Genomic DNA, 20,372 nt, shown 5'->3' with positions numbered 1-20,372 from the left:
GTAGTAGACAGGGATGGACATGTGGTCCCACCTGGTCCCCCCAAGTCAAGGATGCATCTATTCTCTCATTCACCCTCTCATTGAGAAAGATTTTTCCCTGATTTGACCATTTGATTCATTTTCTTTTTTATTTTGTGGTAGAGTTCTTTGTGTGTCCACTGTGTTTTCACTTCCGGTCTTTGTCTTGTGTTTCCCTCCATGTTGATTGTCTCCCCCGTCCTAATACATACAATCACTCCACAGGGGTGCCCCAAGGATTGGTTATTGGGCCTTCCTCTTTTTAATATACACCACCTCCTTGGGTCCAATTATCCACTCACATGGCTTCTCGTATCACTGCTATGCTGACGACACCCAGCTATATCTGTCATTCCCACCAGATGACCACACTGCCTCTGCAGAGATCTCAGCCTGTCTCTCTGACATATCCACATCGATGAACGAATGCCACCTTCAACTAAACCTCTCTAAGACTGAGATCCTAGTCACTGCGGCAGTGTCAAGTAGTCTCTCCATCACGATATTATTATCAAAGTCGACTCTTCATTTCTCACCCCAACCAAGGTCACAAGAAACCTGGATGTCATGTTTGATGACCAGCTCTCCTTCTCTGACCATGTTACATCCGTCTCCTGGTCATGTATCTGAGCTGTCCACCCAGCTCTTGGTTCAGGCCATGGTTATCTCTCTCGTCTACACAGCCTGTTAGTGTGGTAAACTATAATTCCTCACCTTATTTAGTGATGCCCTGACCCAGGAGCCTTTTCACTAACAGAGATCAGATTGGGGGACAGAACCTCCCTCCTTTATTCCTATGACTGCGTAACGTTCAGCAAACAAACACCATCATCACATATGTGGAAGACGGCACAGCTCTGGGTTTAATAACTAAGGATGATGACACAGCTCACAGGAACCTTGTACATTTAAGCTCTAATAACAACCTCAATATCAGCAGGACCAAAGAGCTCATTGTGGGCTTGAGGAAGTCAAAAGCTGCAAACACATTCCCACATACATGAACAACGTTGGGCTGCAAAGTGCATTAATGTAACTACATTGTGTCCATTCTTAATGTAAAGATTAATATTTTTAACAATGCACCAGTATAATATATCTGACTAAATTGATATCCACTCAAATCAAATCTGGACCTTGTGAATAGGAATCGAATCGATTCAGGAAATCAGTGGCAATACCCAGCCCTAGTTTACACCTCTGGAGACAGCTGTTGGTGAGTAAAGGAAAGAAGTTTGATGCTGAACTCACAATGTTTCTTCCAGACTGGTAAGTAAACAGAACAAACAAATCAAAATTGCTATTGCTACACAGTCATGTTAGCATTAACGGCTGTTGACTTACCAGTCTTGAGAAGAGCTTCAGCCATTGTTTCGTTTACAATACAGGAGGTTATAATTCTTCTCTGAGGAGCTACTATGGCAGCCTGGATGCTACAGTGACTCGGTATCAGAAAGTGATTAGATGGTCCAGCCATATTGGGGCTAGCTGGTTAGCATGCTAACTTCAGTAGAAGAAAAGAAGTGATAGAAATAGAAGCAAAACAAGAGTTAACGTTGGTGTTTCTTTCCACCTCTGGGAACAATGTTTTTTTTAAAAATCATTTTCTAATAACGAGCCACTGTAAGGCTGGTTTTAACCAGAGTCACTCTTTGTTCACAGGGGAGATTTCCTGCAGCTTTTCAAGCAGCTACAGTTAAACCACTACTCTAAAAACTTTTTTTTAGTTAGTTTTCTCCATTTCACACAGCACTGCACTCTACATGTTATACACTGTCTTACCTCTGCACCCATCTACTTCGCACACCTTCTATATATTATTTTCTACTTCAAGAAAAAAAAATCATCCGAAGAGTTTTAAAATTCAACCATCAAGGGAACCAGAACACAAAGATACTGTGATGTTCATATATTTTAAGTGCTGGTCCCATTGGTTCTTTACTTTCATACTAACTCAGTGAGTAGAAATGTTTTAAATATATAAATGTCTCCACTGTCTCTGACGACAGGAGACTTTTACATGACTCAGAAAGTCAGTAAAGTTCATACTCACTCCAAACTTTTTTTTCAGGTCACAGAGGCTGTATTCTGTGTCTGTAAATCTTTCACCTGGTGAAAAACACGATTAAACCTTGCTATCCTCACAAGTTGGCACCAGAAATATTAGTTGGTTAATTACTAATTATTAATATTTTATTAATGTACAACGGATGTAAACTGTTTAGTTTTACTACTGTCTAAGTTGTTACGTAACCGTCCATCAGGAGCTGGGACAGCAGCCCCCCATTGCCAACATTAGCCACACTCTGGAAAACATGACATTTTATTACCTGTAGACGCAAATTCTGCTTAATTACTTTTAAACAAGTTGAGTGGTTTCAATTAAAATTTTAGTTTAATTGACAGAGAAATTAGTTCTTATCAGCATCCCACACTAATTATCGAGCGGTGTGGGGTTTTCAATGACCGATGCTGATATTTAGAGAGCAGGGTGGCCGATGGTCGATATATAAAGTCGTTATCTTTTTTTGTTTTGTTTTTTTTGAATCTGATAAAATACAAGAATTAACAATAGCAAATAAGACACAAAACAGCTGAATGTAACATTTGCTGAACATTTATTGAACACTGTTGTTTGCATTGTCTGCAAATAGATCTGCACTCTGTCTGCAGTGCACTTATTTTGAATGAAAAAATGAATAAATGTCCACAGCTAAACTTGTAAAAAAAAACATATGAATGAAAAATAAATAAAGTTTTAGTGCACTTGAAAGAGAACAAAAAATTGTAAACTTACATAAATAAAAAAACAAAACAATATAGCAGCATCTCTTTGTTTTGAGTTAAAGTCCCAGTTAAACAAAGTTACGCAGTAGTCCCAGTTTATGAGCTGCAAGTTACTGCAGGAAACAAAGTTTCTCAGCATTTTCCCCACTGAGCCTTTTCTTCTAATAAATGGTCCCAATCTCACTGAATATTCTGTCACTGGGAACAGAGTCTCTGTCTATGGTGTCTGCAAAAATGTTTTGTTTAATCGGCCTTGTGAGCAATTTATTTGGCTGATGCCGATTATGAAAAAATGCCATTAATCCCCCGCTGATTAATCAGTCTACCACTATCCCACAGTAGGTCTGAACAATTAATCAAAATATTATCAAAATCGCAATATGATGTGCACCGTCCAAATCACAGGAGCTGCCTTTTTTTTTTTTTTTTTTTTTTGCTTAAGGTAAAATGTGTAACAACAGACCATAAATGAAGCGTTATGGTGCTACAGAGATGGCCTACAAATCATATTCTCCAGATATAGGGGAACATGCCACATGGAACACAATTCACATCATCATCATTTGATGTCATGACATGTGGAGTGTACTGCATGTTTAGCAAGTTATGTTGCAGGGTCAGACTTTATATATATATATTTGTTTAGCAAATGTCAGTGTGCAGCTCCATTCAGCAAACAGCTACAGAGTGTGCTGAAAGATGAGCAATAAAAATCATACTGGGATTGTGATTGGAGTCTTGATTTCAGTGGGAATGGTCATTTTTGCATTTCAGTTTTTTTTTATTATATTGCACTTGGCCATATTGATATTTCGATAATATGCGAGTTCAAATGCTGACCTACAATTAAATCCATCCTGCTGATAGTGAACTGCTCAGGAAGCTGTCTTAAAAGATCTGTACAAATGAAGTTTGTAATTAATTCTGCAAGTCATTTGGTAACCATGGTAATGCATCTGCGCATCAGCACGTGTGCAGGAATTCAAACAAGATTGTATCCTACACTGTGTACTTGTTCATTAAACTGTGTATGATCCCATAGTTATAGAGCTGTACAAGTCATCGCTCACTCATCCTGTCTGATGATACTCATAAATAATTATTCCTCTGTGAGCTCTTTGTGACTCCAGAGAACACAAACATAAAGTACAGACTGATCAGATGAAATTTGATTCAACCCCATATCAAATAAATAAATAAAAACAGCTACGAAATAAATACTAAAATAAATAAATGTAGAAATAAATGTAGAAATATATAAATAAATGTAAATATAAATATATAAGAGAGTCAATAAATAAATGAATAAAAAATAAATATATATTTTTATTTTAGAAATGTTTTATTTATTTATCTCAGGGGACTTTTATTTCCTAATGCCATATTTATTTCCCAGCCTTTTTTATTTCCATCTGTTGTATTCATATGAGGGGACGTGGTTACCTCACAGATTCAGACCAAAGCAACAGCTCCAGAACAGCACTGAATCACACACTATTTATTTATTTATTTATTTATTTATACATTTCTGCATTTATTAGCTAACTTATTTATTTATTATTGATTTAGATGGCATTACATAGAAATACACACACACACACGCGCACACACACACACACACACACACACACATACACACACACAAAACTTTGGTTTGATGAGGCAAACTCTATTCTATCCTATATTATTGAACAAATTTTAAATGTTTTTGTGTTAAACCGGTACAGTGGACAGTTACTGTACATGAAGGCTGAGTGAGAAACATGCTTGTCAACATAAACAGACCTGAGGGCAGCTGACGGCATTAGTGAGCAGTAATACTCAGCTAATCTTTATCCTGCTGCTGACCAGAATATCCTCAGTCTGCTCAGTACAAAGCACCAACACCTTTGTTGGCAGTGTTGTCATTGACTATTTTTAAACTACTCATCAGACATCTACAGTGTCCAACAGATATCTTCACGCAAAGACACAGAATGCTCTGCTGACTGCAACATCAGTCAGTATATGGAGGAGTGAGGCTGTGGGAGTAACACAACATGACCCCCTCACCTTCACAGCATCTATTCAAAGTCAGTTCAATGAGGAGATCAAGTTTTTGAGGTTCAAGTCAAAAAGATTGTGTTTTTCATCTGTGAAAATAAACTTCTCTCTGAAGAAAAGATGCTGAGTGTATCCACACACACTAATGCCTTGTTAAGCTGTGAGATAAGAGTGCTTTCTTTTGGTTTTATGAATTTTTAAAGACAAGTATTCAGCCTCTTTTAGATGCTGTCTCTCTTTTCATTTCTAAATGCTCTGCATTAAACTTTAAATACGCACACATACACGCAAACCTGCTTTAACAAGCTGATGAATACTTTTAAATTTCAATGGAAATGAACAACCATCCACCACAGGCCTGCAGTCAGCTACAGTGTGACAGTGTGAGGTTTTTAAAAGACAAAAGGAGTTAAAACAGAATAAAACCAAATTTTACCTTTGACTTTTTAATGTAATCTGATGACATTCATCTTATTTGTTAAACTGATTTAAAGTAAAGTGACAAGCAGCCCCTGTCTCATTATGATAAGCTGTGAAAACAAACACTATGATTTATGTTTGGTTGTAATCAATTAAAAATAATTAATGCATAATGTCCACCCATTAGCTTCACTGAACTAATTATAATGCTGTATTATACAATATGCCTAAACTTTATGGTCATATCACAGACGTAAATTGTCAGTATTGTTTCCGGTCCGGTACTCACCGTAGTAGAGACCCGGTGCAGCTGCAGCGGCGGTCTCGCTCTGTACGGCGGCTGCAGGGCTCGGGTTGTACCGGTGGGGCGCCATGACGCGCGGTGCTGTCGGTGGACAAAGGGGAAGGTGAATGAAGAAGCAGCTGACTGAGCGAGTAGTTTGTAAGATTCTCCTCCTCCTCCTCCTCCTCCTCCTCCTCCTCCACTCCACGTCACACCTATTCCACGCTCGCTCTGTGTGGAGACGTCAAGCCAAACTAATTTAGCCAGATTAATCCTGCGGCTCCTCTTACTACTGTACAGACAGATGACAACAAACCAACATAAAGGTTTTCAGTCAGCTGTTGTTCCACCACGTGCTGCCAGAACATCTTCACTGCTCCAAGACTCTGAACTCCAGGAAAGGGGCAAACCATTCTGATTGATTGATTGATTGATTGATTGATTGACTTTATTGTCCAAATTTGTATTTGGCTTCTCCCAAGGAAAGTACAATAAAAATGCAAACAATCAAACCCCCCCCCCCCCAAGAAACACATAACACAACACACCATTAAAATCATGTACAACATACAATAGAGCCAATGAGCAGGTAACAGCAGATGGGTTAAATAAATAAATACCAGAGAGCAGATCTTATAAAAGACAAGTAACAAATGCTCTCTGATATAGTCATGTTGTGTTCAAAACGGAATGAAAGACTTGTTTTATATGCTCCGGTTGGTCCTTGGGGCCCTGAATCGACAGCCAGACGGAAGCAGTTCAAATCGGGTGTGAGGTGTCAGCAGCCATGTGTTCATCTTTCCTGTGAACAGAAATGTCAAATATACTGCAAAGGTGTTTTTGTGCTCACCTTCCCTGCAATCTGAACTATTTTGGAGAGCATGTTTTTGCTCTCTGCGCTCTTCCTGAACATATTCCCTCATGGTTTTTAGATGATGGTGGTGGAGCATATGATTTACATCATTTTCATACTCATCACACCATCAGTGACCCCTCGTGACCTGTGGGTGGAGACACAGATCTTGTCTCTCCACTCATTTATTTTTCCTTTAATTTGTCACCATCTGTCTTCACTCTACATAAAACCCTAACCCTGATTGAGCCAGACTATCTGATAATGAGAAACACTCCTCCTGTAAGAAACAAGCCCACAGTTCGTCTGTGCAGCTGGTTATTATGACCCATAGTTAGGTTTTGTTGCTAGGTGACATCTAGCGGTCGTAGTAATGATGACAGGAGCAAAGGGAAAAGTGCAGTGAAGTAGTAAAAAGAGAGACAAAGTCCACGTCAGGAGGAAGTTGTGGTGGATGGATGAATATGACACAGGAGAGCGTTGTTCAATTCCCACGTGAAAGTAGCAGTTTATATTGTAACCATGACAACAACGGTCGTCTAATGTTGAGGAAGTACTTATTTTAACCCAACTAATGATATTTTCGCAAACCTAACCAAGCCATGGCCATTATCATAGTAACCGTGGCGACACAAATGCAGGTACGCCGCTGTTGGTACAGTCTGCGTGTTTATTGTTGTAACTACGAGAACCAAGGCCTGCCACCCTAGAGGCGCTATTTCAGGAGACACTGCTTGGGTATCAGAGGGTTGATGGATGTTCAGGTTGGAGCAGATGTTGGATAATGACTATCCATTATTTTTTAAGTAAGAATTTGAATAAGTCTGACCAAAAGTCTAGAAACCATTCATTAGCAATGTCATTGATTCACATTTAAAAACACTAATGGTATTACTTAATTACTAAAATGAACTCCTGATCTACAGATCAAATAGAGTAATAGTGTTTCAGCACTATAGACTACATACTATGTGTAGGATGGATGTATCAGTGTAGATGGATGGGTCTGATTTTTTTTGTTCTGATACACCTAAAGACACAGACTCATAGCTCTCAGAGCCCTTACTGTATCTACTGTCTCTCCCCTGTCTGCTCACAGCTGATCTCTGACTAGCTCTGCAGCACTGCCCCCTGCAGGTTGAGTGGTAGTGACACACTTTTAACATAAATCTTTTTGTGATGCGCATCATCAGTGATGTATCCTGGGGTCATCGGGTGTTTCGGGTCTGTCAACATCAGACAACCTCACAGAGGTGATCCAGGCTTATGTCCAGTTAGTGCCTCCCCACCCACAGCTCTCTCTTCCTGATCAAGAACTTTAGCTGCCTACGTGACCGACTCGATGGCCCTCTGCCTACTGGCCCCTGTGATTCCCAGCATGTCCAGCGTGTCCAGCATCCACTAACTCAGCCTCTTCCTCCCATTTCTCTTCAAAGTGGTCCTCCATGAACAAGTGAATTCACAGAGGATCATGTGCTTGGAGACTTCTGAGATAAGCAGCGCTTCCCATTTCAGTTGCTTCTCCTGGTTTCTCAGTAACGTCCATCCTGCATTTGTCATTTTCTTGTTTTATTCATCCTATGTTGAGATAAGGTTAGAGGCCAGGCTTCATGGTGTATTGTAGCCTACAGTAAATTTCACACTGACTGGGAAAGCAAAAAAGTGATTTTCTTATGATATTAGATTGTCCAGTCATGATGGGAGGAGGTAATATGGATTAAAACATACATTTTCCAGCAAATTCAGCCCTTACAAACATTTAGTCTGTACATGTGCAGCTAACTTGAATTAAATCTCGAAAAGAGGCTGATATTTTAAAACATAATGATTGATATTTTATTGCAGCTTACATAAATTAAAATTAAAGAATAATAATAAATTATGTAAACAAATATTTGACACATACATTTTTCCTTTACACTTCACCCAAACACTTGGGCGGCACCCACATTGCCCCTGATGGCTGTTCCATCAGTGTATAAGTGATACGTATGTGATGTGTGAATAGGGCAAGTATCGTAAAGCTCTTTGAGTGCAAGTCCATTTACCATTCACTACAGAGATTCACTGCAGAAGTGAGAAGGGATGTCATACCAAGAGCTTCCACTAGGTGGCACCAGCAACACAGACAGTACAAACATGAACTGTGACACAATCCTTTGCTGAAAAGGAGAACAGGAAAACAAACGGTCATTTTTCAGTGCAGCAAAACGCCAAGTAAGATCCCAGTAATATCAAAAGTAATTTGATAAAATCTTCATCAATCTTCAAGAAAGGAATGAATTGATTATGTTAATGTTAACATAACAGTGTCAAGGAGAGAGGAGACAAAGGAGACAGACAGAGAGCTGGGCACAGAGAGACAGGGACAGAGAGACAGGGACAGAGAGACAGGCGCACAGAGACAGGGACAGAGAGACAGGGACAGAGAGACAGGGACAGAGAGACAGGCACAGAGAGACAGGGACAGAGAGACAGGCACAGAGAGACAGGCACAGAGAGACAGGCACAGAGAGACAGGCACAGAGAGACAGGGACAGTCAGACAGTCTGGACTCGCAGGTACAGTTTGCTCGGCTTTTGTTTAAAGGTGTTTTTGTGAAGTCTGACTGTCCAGTAAAGATGCTTCACTGTTGCCTAAACATAATTTTACAGTCTGACAATGGCTCTTTTAAGTGTTAGTGATGGAAAACACAGTTATTTCTATTCCAGGAGAAGGACAATTCAAGGACAGTGAGAGTGGTGGAATCGTCAGAGCCAGGGAAAGAGCCTGAGACTGCCGATCATGAGGATGATATTGCCAGTGCAGCACAGGAAACAGGGGCACAGCTTGTTTTAGTTGAGACCTCAGTGACTGTACAAACCGTACAAAACACATCGTCAAGGTATCAAAAAACTAAATCTTGCTAAAGATTCAATGACATTTCAAGAGAAATGGTTTGAATATTTTCCACGGCTACATGACAGTCCATCAGTGAAAGGAGTCTTGTGTTTTTACTGCAAAAAGGGATTTTCAAACTTTTGGACAAAGATCTGATGCTGCTTTCATTAGTACAGGCTTCAGAAATTGGAAAAAAGCCATTGAAAAATTTACAGCACACCAAACTCCTAAGTGAAGCTTTTAAAAAAATAAAAAATTGCTGCCCATGCCACATTTTTCACACCACAGACAGATATCTTATATCACTGCGTTCAGCAGAGTCTGTTCTCTCAGAAAATATATACCTCTATGTGTTAACAACTATGATCTATTACTGGTAAGCCAGAGGTCGAGAGGTATCTTTCAGTCAAATCCATGTCTCATTCGAAGAAACTATGCAGTTAAAATCACCATGGAAACCTGTGAGTGCAGGGGTAGGTTTACAGCGGGTTCAAATCAGCTGATTAGAGACTCCTCTGATATCTGTGGTGTTTATCAACCACTGACATTTGTGCCAAAGTCCAGCTACAGACTGCTCCAACACTAAATACAGACAATGATTTACACACATTTCAACTGTTTTCACTGGAAACTGCTTCTGATTAGCTGTGTCTGAATTCAGGGGCCGCATCCTTTGGAGGCTGGATTTGAAAACCGATTGCGTCACAGCACCATGACTGGGCTCTCTTTAAACTCAGTTTAGTTTTTACTTTAAACCAAGATTAAATTTAATTCTGTTGCATCAAAACTCCAAAGCACCCTGATCTAGGGTTCACTTTAAACTGCCAGTTTAACTTTTGCAGGCTGGATTGCACCAACAAGGTTTAACTTCTAAACCAGATTAAATCAGGGTTTAAATTGAAATTCTGTTGCACCAAACTGGTTTAAAATCAAGAAAGTTTAAATACATCAATATTTAAACCGCCATTTGAGGAGGTTCAACTTTTACAATGGCTGCGATTTTGAGATGAATTGACCAAAATCAAGTTCCTCAAAGAAAATTGAGAGACAGACTCCTCCCACTTGAGTTTTATGATGAAGATGAATTTTTGTGAAGATACCGGTTCACAAAGGAAACTGCTTTGGAGCTTAACAGGAGGATTGGGCCGACTGTTAAAAACATGGCAGTGACAGAAACGCAGCTGTACCACTGATGATCCAACTCCTGGTGGCCCTGAGATTCTACACTACTGGTTGTTTCCAGCGGGTGGATGGAGACCTGTTTGGCCTACACAACTCACCTGTTGTCAGCAGAGGCACTCCTCCTGTGATGAACATCTCCTGTTTCACACTAGCCGGGTCTTTTTTGGCTTTTGTCTTCATGTCTTTCCAACAAGCTTTAAGCTGCGTGATATTATTTCTTTCACTCTGAACAGTCAGCCAGTTGCTGCCGAGCAGACTTTTCTCTGTTCTGTCAGTTTTTTTTTATCTTCTATGATTTGTTCTGTTAATTCAGCCAACAACCTCCGAAGGATGCAGCCCCTGAATTGGGACCCAGTTATTGACTCCACACAGACAGACAATCATGTAAATCACTGTGTCGCATAACCAAACACACACACACACACACACACACACACACAAATTGCTGTTTGTCTGTAATTTAGTCTCCATTTCAAACAAACAAGAAGTTTCATCATGTAGTTCTTTGAATAATGATAGTACAGATGATCAGTCTGAGCCAGAGTTATCAGTCAGGTGAAACACACACACACACACACACACACACACACACACACACACACACACACACACACACACACACACACAAACTTGGACAGTTAGTCTGTGAACAAGTGTAGTGAGAAAAGAGTGAGAAAACAATCCATGAAATTTAAACGATGTGGTCTTTGAATGCCTTTAGTGTCCAAGCAATGAAAGCAGTTCATGAATATCCAAACCAGAAACAGAATGAGGTAATGAGAGAGACATTTAACTAGATACTGTATAACACCTTCTTTGTTACTTGGCAAATATTAATTCAGTCTGGGATGGATAAAAGCTTAAGTCAAAGTATGAGGCAGGTTGGATCTTAAATCCAACTGATGGAAGATGGAAGTCTGACCAAAGATAAATCCTTTATCGGAGGGTCAGTCAAAAACAATCCACAGGATGGCAGTAGCAGTCCGTCTGAGAGACAAGCTCACTGAGCCTCCCTCCTCCTCTGCTCTGTCAGCAGGGATCACATACATACATCACATACCTCGTGATGATGGACACTCCAGCTCTGAAATACAGCTTAATCCTTTATTACCCAGAAGCCACCTCCTTCAGAGGGATTTTACTAACAGGTTTAATAGCTCCCTGTTTCCTTCGTGTGGTTCCTTTAATGAGCCAATTTTCCTAATAAATCCTCTGCTGCTGTCACAGGTGTTCACTCGCTGGAGTTCTCATTCTCTTTAATATCAGAACCTCCTTCCTTGTCTGCTCCATTTAGAGAAGTGTTTATCAGAGCAGCTCTGTCCACCATAGTTTCACATTTTCCATATTGGTGTAGCAACAAACCACCATACAACTTACAAGGGTCAAGCTGAAGCCTTTGATCTAGAAGCTTTTTTTTTTCAGTTTTTAATTGAACAGGTCAATTTGTAAAATTTCTGTGCACATTGGTACAACTGTCCACACCAGCATTCAGACACAAAGCAGAGGTATGGAAATACATTCATAAGAAAAACAACCACTCAGGTTGTTTTTTTCAACCCTCTGATACAACCTATAGGGTGTCTCCTAAACGGAACCTCGGTTGTCATGGTTACAATAATAAACTCACGGACTGTACCAACAGTTAAACCTACCCCCATTGTCGTACTTACCTGACGTGGACTTTGTCTCTCTTTATCCTACGTCACCTCACTTTTCCCTTTGCTCCTGTAATTACTACGGCCGCTAGATGTCGCCTAGCAACCAAACCTAGCTATGGTCATAATAACCTGCTGCACAGATGAGGCAAATTTTTCTTTACAGGACAGTGGCTCCCTAAGCACCTTGCGTACAGGACAGCGCAAACTGTTGCAGTGTCACGTTTAAAGCACGCCGTGTGCCAGGCGGCGCCATAATGTCTGCTGCCATCACGTGCTAATGCTAACAGCTAACAGCAAGGCTTCAGGGAGTCAGGTGAGACAGGATGAAGAGTGACAAAGTCCACATAGGGAGGAGGTTGTGGTGGATGAACAGACCAAGCACAGGGCAAGAGACTGGGCTTTGACACCTGTGGGAAACCAAAAGTTGATATTTACTCATTTTAGACTTAGTTGACTTATTATCTTGTTTTATAATTATTATTATTATAAGTTATTAAGTTTAGGAACCAAAACTAAATGGTAAGGTTTAAGAAAAGATCAGGGTTCGGTTAAAATAAACCCTTTCACAAACTTAACGACAAGTTTCTGCCAGAATTTCTCCCTTGTGACTAAAACCTGGGTGTAAATAGCTACATTGATGCTCTATTTTTAAAGGTGCCATATATCTCCTGTGTTTTATTTGAAGTGTTGATCCATAAGAAGATATTTTTGTGGTTTTAAGAACCAAAAAACCATCTCAGTGTAGTTTTACATCTCCTCTCTCAGGCTTCTCTCTGGAGCTCTGGTAACAACAGGGCGATCTCTAGTGACAGCAGGTTGATCAGCCAATAAGAAGAGAGGAGGTCGCTTTTCAACGAGGGTGAAGACTGAGGGAACAGAGGAGTTAAAACGTGATGCGATGGTGGCTGTATTTCTGTTAGACAGGTAATTATCTTGTTTGTTTTGTTTTGGAAAGTGTGTGTTGGGGGGTTTATACAAATGTAGATAGCTGCTTTATAAGCTGTTTCAGCAGACTTGTATTTCTACGTAGCAATAGTCCTGTGTTGTTATACATCCTATAAAGACATTGGGCCTCATTCACCAATATCTTTTTAAGTATTATCTTAAATTCTTTCTTAAGTTGTTATTAAGAAAGTTCTTAAGAAAACTCTACGTCAGATTCATGAACGTGTTCTTAAACCACAGAATTGTGCGCGCCTTGTAAATCCTAATTAGCATAGGTAACGCCTGAAAATGACCTTAAAAGGGCGCGAGACCGAAGGGTCGTGTGCAAACACAGACAGAAGTCACAAAGAGATACCGTAAGTAAAAGTTTAGTAAATGCCAAAACGAAAATCTAAAGACGGAGCGCCGGAATCAAGACGCAAGAGGAACTTTAGTAGTTCTGAAGCGGAGGTACTGCTGCAGGAAGTGTTGAAGTAATGTTCATTTACTTTAAAAGACCATAATACTTACTGTATAATAGAAAAAGACATATTTTTAAATATTATAAATGACAAAAATATTATTGTAATTTAAATAATATAATATTGTATAACTGCTGAACAGAAGAAAACACAGTAACCACTTATTTTGCTCAAAGGTATGAGAACTCAAATGTGTGTAAGAGAACTCTTGACTCTGCGTAGATTCTGATAAGAAAACATCGATGAATGTCAGAATCTTCGTAAAAAGTGCGTAAGTGGGTTTTGAGAAGAAATTTCTTCTTAAGAACGGTTGGTGAATGAGGCCCATTGTCTTCTAATTGGACTACGTCAGACCCTACATGTGATCATACATTATCCAGACTGCTGCCACTAATAAATAACACACTGACAAGTCATTACAACCAGTTCACAGTGATGGTATCTGAGAGGTGTCAGCAACATGTTGTCATACATAATGAGTCAACAAGTCAGATGAGTTTTTATCTTAAACATTTAGGTCTCTTAATGTTCCTGACATGTTTTTGGACCGTGGGAGGAAACCGGAGCACCTGCAGGAAACCCACGCAAGAGTCTGTGAGGTGACAGTGCTAACCACTGCACCGCCGTGATGCTCTGCGGGCCTTTAGATGAAGATGACACCCACCTGGATCTTAGATACCCACTGAGGACGAAGCCTCCATCTGAAGACAAGGGCAGGAAACACTCAGGGTGAGGGCCCCCCCCCCCTCCAGGATAGTGGGTGTGAGACTGGTTGTTTCTGCTGTTGTGCCATTCAGGTGAAAAGTGGACGAGAGACGAAGCGATGAGGTGAACAGTGAAGGTGTGGATGTAGTTGCTGTCAACATCTCATGGGTGCATCATCACACTGAGGAGATGGTCCACCCATGAGATGTGTAGATGGATCAGTGCAGTGTGTTGGTGTGTGGTAAATGTATTAAACAGGTTTCAGTGAAGTGACCTTCATCATGTCTGATGAGGCTGCTTCACTCAAACCAGATTTTTAATACATTTACCATCATTTTTTATAATATACACATTACTCATCACTGTCCTCGTCACTGTCCGCGTCACTCTCTGGGAAGTCATGCCAGTCCCATTTAAATCTCTTGCTGCTCTCTTCATCTTCGTCGTCATCATCTTCACGGTCCCTCCTCCTGGATCCTGTAGGCTGAGCGCCGTCCACCACGTCTGCATCATGGCGGCTGTCGGCCTCAGCAGCAGAGCCTGGTTGGTTCTGTGTGGCGCTGTAGTTGTAGTTGATGAAGAACCAGTTGAAGTCCTGAATGAGGCGTTTAGTGCGTCTTTTCTCTTCCTCTTCATCATCATCATCCTCCCTGGCCCTCTTCTTGGATCCAGGGAGCGCCTCTTTCTCTTCTTCTCTCTGGTGAATTGTTGAGCACCAGCAATCACCAGTGCCAGCCTCCTCACACCCAGCCTCTGAATCTTCATCTTGTAATGAATTATCATCATCCTCTTCCTCCTCTCGGTCTGGGTCGCCCCACAGGTTCATATTGTGTCTAATGACCCGAGACAGTTGCTCATCGATCCAGTCCAGAACCTCGTAGGGGAACGGTGGATCTGGAAGTTGGTATGGAAAGTCGTCGTCGTCCTCATAGTCGCCGCGCTCACTAAACACGTTCACCATTTTGATTGGTTGTACATTAATCTGCTTGTGTACGTGTGGAGCTGTGACTGATTTATGACATTGATATATGTTCCAATGTTCTGATGATGTCATCACGAATATCAAAAAATCAAAGGCAATGACATCACATGAAGGTGACATCACACGGTTCCATTCTTTCCTTCATCAAAGAGTTGTGTCTGAATTCAAAAGAAAACATGGTTACCGTGGTAACAGCGAGCGCAGTTTAATGGAGGAATCTCTCTCTCATCATAAACCTTCACAGTCACCAGTGGATGGACAGACAGATTCCTCCATTTTAGTTTGATATTTAAGTTTATTTACCTGCTCAGCTCTTTACTGGAGCGTTTCCAATTTATACCTGTGTCCCACTGCAGAGGCTGCATCCAAAGACACAGCTACACTGTCCCGTTTCAAAGGCTCCTTCAAATGTGTCTTTCTTTTCCTGGGAAACGAAGGCTCCAACAGGTGGATCCTTCGTGGCATATCCCAAGATTCATTGCGCACAGGTAATGAAAATAATATGGCAGCATTAACACAGACAGAGAGCCTGAGGATTACTGGGTATCAGCTCAGTTCAACAGCTAACAGTACAGCTGTACAAACTAAGATAGATAGATAGATACTTTTTTTAAGGGCCTTAAAACCTCAAGTTTTTGTAATAAAAAGTTACGTGTTGTCAAGGTTGCTGAGCGACAGGAGCCACGCTTTGTGACACAACAGTAAGGACAGGAACTGCTGGTGACTCAAAGAGAAAATCCGCCACAGACTAGAACGTCTCATTTTCCTTTCGGCCACACCGTCGTAGACTACGTCCCCCGGAAGGATGTGGCCCCTGATTTGTGACACATCTTATGTTTGTTTCTAATCTGTATAATTGTTTTGCCCTGAAACTCAGTCTAGCAGGCAGTGATTTCTCCTGCTCTGTGTAACACATACAAACTCGAATAAATGATTGTGGCGCGACAGAGACGGTGACACTCTGTGGTGAGTACAGTTAGCTGGTGGTTGTTGGATCTGAAAGGTTCTCTGATGCTGAGATTATATTATGATTAGTGTTATTAGTGTTAATGAAGTGAGTTTTATTCTCTGTACGTGGATAACTGAGATTAACATGTTGATGATTTGACATGAGACTGGTTTTTTAAGCTTCTTCTGGAACTGTTGTCAGAGCAACAGACTTGCAGCTTATTGACTGTCAGCCGGAACATGACCAGAGCACAAAGAAGAGCAAAATACCATCGGTAACACACAATGATCAGCCACAACATTAAAGCTGGAGGTGACCAGCGAACAACAGTCCTGGGCTGCTTAAAGCACAGATATATCACAGGGTGAATGAATACAACATTAACAACAAAGAAACCATGTTTATTGCACAGTTCAGAACAGAAATACATGAGTGTTGTAGAGAGATTAGCATCACAGAGGGAGGGGCTCAGTGGATCAGTCTCTCACTTCCAGCTGATCAAACAACTGGTGTTTCTCTACTCTCCTTGATGTGATGTTGTGTTATGTGTCAGTCACAGAGATCCTGTGGAGCCGTGGTGCAGCAGAGGGTGTGTGTGTGTGTGTGTGTGTGTGTGTGTGTGGAACAGAAACCTTGTGGTTGCTGCTGCTGAGCTTCTGTCACGGTCTCCTCAGACTGTTACTGTTCCTGGTTGCTGTGCCAACTGAACATGGCTGCAGATCACGGAGGAAACTCTATCAGAGACTGTGGCTGCAGTCACACTCTTCGTGTCTCGCACACTCAACTTGACCAATTAAAAACACTGGGAGAAAAAGTGAAGCTTTTTTAATCAAAGGTTTTTAGCTTGTTCACATGAAGTTATTCAGCTGAACTCATCCTGTTATTCTCATCCAGCTAATGTGCTTCTTCAAAAGCAGGATTTGTCCTTATTTTGAAATAAAGGTGACATAAACAGAGAGTTGAAACCACTCATTTCATTGGCTGAGTTCAGATGAGATGATGGCACTGATGATGTGTTGGCCTGGCTGCTGACAGTACGTTGTCACTGCATGTGTTCAGTACCTGTGAAGACTGATATCATGTGATGATGTTTGTCAGAGCTCACTGAGACACACTGGAATCACCCACTGACTCGAGGCTTGTGGTGATTGAGCACCTCACTCACTTGTGGAGTCAACTACCAGGTCTGTTTTGTGACTCATGTCGGTTTTCTACATTCATGCTACACTAAGCATCTCTATTCGAAGAAAAAATGAAATCAATATAATAAAATAACACCTACAGATATGTAGATTATGCTGGGACTTTAAGACTTTGGCATAGAATGCAGTTGGTTTGTCTATCTGCCCAGCTGTAATGTCTTTTACAGCACTTGTACCAGCGAACACATGAAGGTTCTTTGATGAATGTGAGCTGCATGTTAAATGTGGAGAGAGGAGCGTAATATTTGTCTGGGGCTGATTGAAAATCCAGTGCTACAGTTTTGTACAGTCTGAATCTGAGCCTCATTTCTCTATTTGCTATTTACACACACACACACGCACACACGCACACACACACACACACAGGTTGATTGATATTGTGATGGGACTGTGATTTTTTGTTGTCTTATGTGCAACATGAGGACTTCAGTCATGATCCTGAACAAAACAGAAAAAAAAAACTTTTGAAACGGGAATCTTTAATGATGAGACTTTTCAACACTGAGAAAACAGAGGATAAGCATTAACATGCATCATTGGATACACACTTCAGTCTCTACAGTCCTGACATTCTGTTCACTGACCCCCGGTATTTTATCTTTCAGTTCTTTAACAGTCTGTGATTAAGGCAACAGATGCATTCTATTAATTATACACTATAACTCATTAAAAGAATTTGAGTTGAAGATGAGAACTCACATACACTTATATGATGCTGTCAGTGACACATGAACTTAAAATGATCTGTGGTAGATATAAACCCAGACACACACATTATAGTCTTTATAATATTTCCATTACAGAGTGTTACATGGTAGTACATGTGCTTAATAAGAGTCTAGACAGGTCCATTCAAATCTGAAATGAAGATGATCTGAGTGCAAAATTACTTCAAACAAACTACAACAAAAAAGTGTTACTTCAGGTTTTTTTTTTCATTCACCAAAGATGTCAGATAAATATACTGTAACAGTGACATCTGGATCAAGACCAGGCATCACTGTAATTTCAAAGCACAGCTGTGAGTGTTGCTAATGATCAGTTTTGAAGCTTTTCAAATTAGGATTATCTTGAGTACCTGAGTCAACAAGAGGAATAACACTGTAGGAAATGAAAAGTTAATGGATGTAGCAGAAGTTTACCTGTACTCTCTAGGAAACTGAGGATGCTTCTTACTTCCATCCAGACATCCTTAATTCATCACTATTCTTTCTGACATTTAGCACATGACTCATGAGTTTGAGACAGGCATGTGTCTGTGCCTCAAATGTGAAGGTGACACAAGCCTGTTTCATAAAGTGTCCTAAAGATTCACAGGAAAGTATAAACCTGTGTTAAGACTGACTTCATGCAAAGTCAAAGCACAACCTGAGTTCCTGTGAACACACATCCACGTTTGTGCTCGTCTCCAGTCTTCATGAATATACAGAGACGAGAAGAAAAGCACTTCTAGCTAGCACAGTGCTAGCTAATAAGAGCTAACGTCAGTACGTGTGCTATTTGCAAATAAAGGCAGACGTCAAAAAACAAAAGGTGAAGATTAGCATCATGTTCAGTCTGAAGTCACTTGAGGAGCTGTGATTGGTCTGGACCGTTCACAAGGTTTCACAGATCTACGAGACCCCTTCAGCAGGGTTCACTGTGCCTGAGTATTTAATGTGAAATGACACTGACATAGATTAATAACAACATAAATGATAACTATGGTTCCATAACATTGTTAATATGACATTAAAATATTCAGCTTGTATAATAACTGTATATTGATAGACAGGGCTGTTCTTCTGGACAATGATCTCTGTGACTGATGATCATCAGAATGGTGGCTGATAGCTTTTAGCTTCATCAATGTCAAGGTGACATTTTGTTTGTTTTCACATCAATGTGTCAACTTATTATTATCATTATTTGTTGTAATAAATTAATATTAATTCAACCATTGGCAAGTTGACAGGGTGACGACAGGACTATCAGACTACGGATGAGATCGTGAAACCCAATTGATAGATACACCTAACGCTACATTTGATGCTCCACTGTCATAAATGTGTGTGTTCTCTTGTTTGCATTATTTAAGTACACTCCATTTGGATTACATATACTTTTTTAAAGTCATAAAAACAAAAGTAACCAGTCCTGTTGCCAGAATAAATTGACTGTCACTGTTATGTTACCATAGTTACGAACAAAATATATAAAATATATGTTTTCAAAGAAGAACCAGTGGTAGAATGAAACGTTCTGATGGATGATGGAAATCTTTAAGTTTCTGTGTTGATGTCATAGATGTGTGAAAGTGGTCATAAATTCATTCAGTGCTCTTGACTTCATGAGACAAATTCATATATTGACCCCTCTCTTCAGTTCATTTGAATCATAACGTGTCTCCTCCTGAATGTCTGTCTATAAACCTGTTGTGAAGCAGCGCTAGTTTCTTTGGTTTGGTATGAGCTGTGCAGGAAAGCACCACAAAGCACAGATCAGTGTAATGCACAGGAAGGACATTCACATTGAGTTAGGGAATCGAACCTGTTCATCTTTGAAAACATATGAATTATATCATATTTTAATTACACTTGTGTAATTTAAAAACAAGTACATAAAGGATATTTAGGCTTAAAAGATTATTATCATTATTGAATTATACAGTGCAACATATAAAGAAACTAATAGACATTCGATATTTATATTCAAATCGTATTAAATCCACTACTGTTCTGTCCTTCTCTCTATCATTACACCTCTACACTAGGAAGATTAAAAGAGTTGATATTAATGGCTTTAATACTCCTCTCATGTGTCCTTCCGTTCCAGTCATCCTTTACTTCTTTTTCTCCTCTCTCACTCCTGTTTTTTGGAGCGTCCCTTGAACGTGTCCATGAGGTTGAAGGCTCCCAGATACTGGCCCAGCAGGAGGCCCTGCTTCATGGGGAGAATGCTGTGGAGACGAACGACAGAGACGTCAGGTGGGCTGCTCCTCATGTTTTCAGAATTAAAAACAGGT

General features: G+C 40.3%; 2 protein-coding genes across 4 annotated transcripts in view; both read right to left on the bottom strand.

Annotated features, from left to right (window-relative positions):
- The window catches only part of LOC111648350 (choline transporter-like protein 5-A), a 37,777-nt gene extending 32,135 nt beyond the window's left edge, over positions 1-5,642 (bottom strand). For both annotated transcript variants that reach the window (XM_023398213.2, XM_087171803.1), the window contains exon 1: positions 5,558-5,642. In XM_023398213.2, coding sequence (XP_023253981.1) covers positions 5,558-5,642 — 85 coding nt within the window. The remainder of the gene's footprint in view (positions 1-5,557) is intronic.
- Positions 5,643-17,830: 12,188 nt separating this feature from the next.
- sdr16c5a (short chain dehydrogenase/reductase family 16C, member 5a) overlaps positions 17,831-20,372 on the bottom strand; it is a 35,836-nt gene continuing 33,294 nt past the window's right edge. For both annotated transcript variants that reach the window (XM_023398267.2, XM_087171788.1), the window contains exon 7: positions 17,831-20,306. In XM_023398267.2, coding sequence (XP_023254035.1) covers positions 20,210-20,306 — 97 coding nt within the window. In that variant the 3' untranslated portion in view covers positions 17,831-20,209. The remainder of the gene's footprint in view (positions 20,307-20,372) is intronic.

This window comes from Seriola lalandi, unplaced genomic scaffold (genome assembly GCF_002814215.2).
Source record: "Seriola lalandi dorsalis isolate HSWRI2012SDOR001 ecotype SW California unplaced genomic scaffold, Sedor1 jcf7180002054981, whole genome shotgun sequence".
Classification (NCBI taxonomy): Eukaryota; Metazoa; Chordata; class Actinopteri; order Carangiformes; family Carangidae; genus Seriola; species Seriola lalandi.
This window is presented reverse-complemented; position numbering and strand designations above follow the sequence as displayed.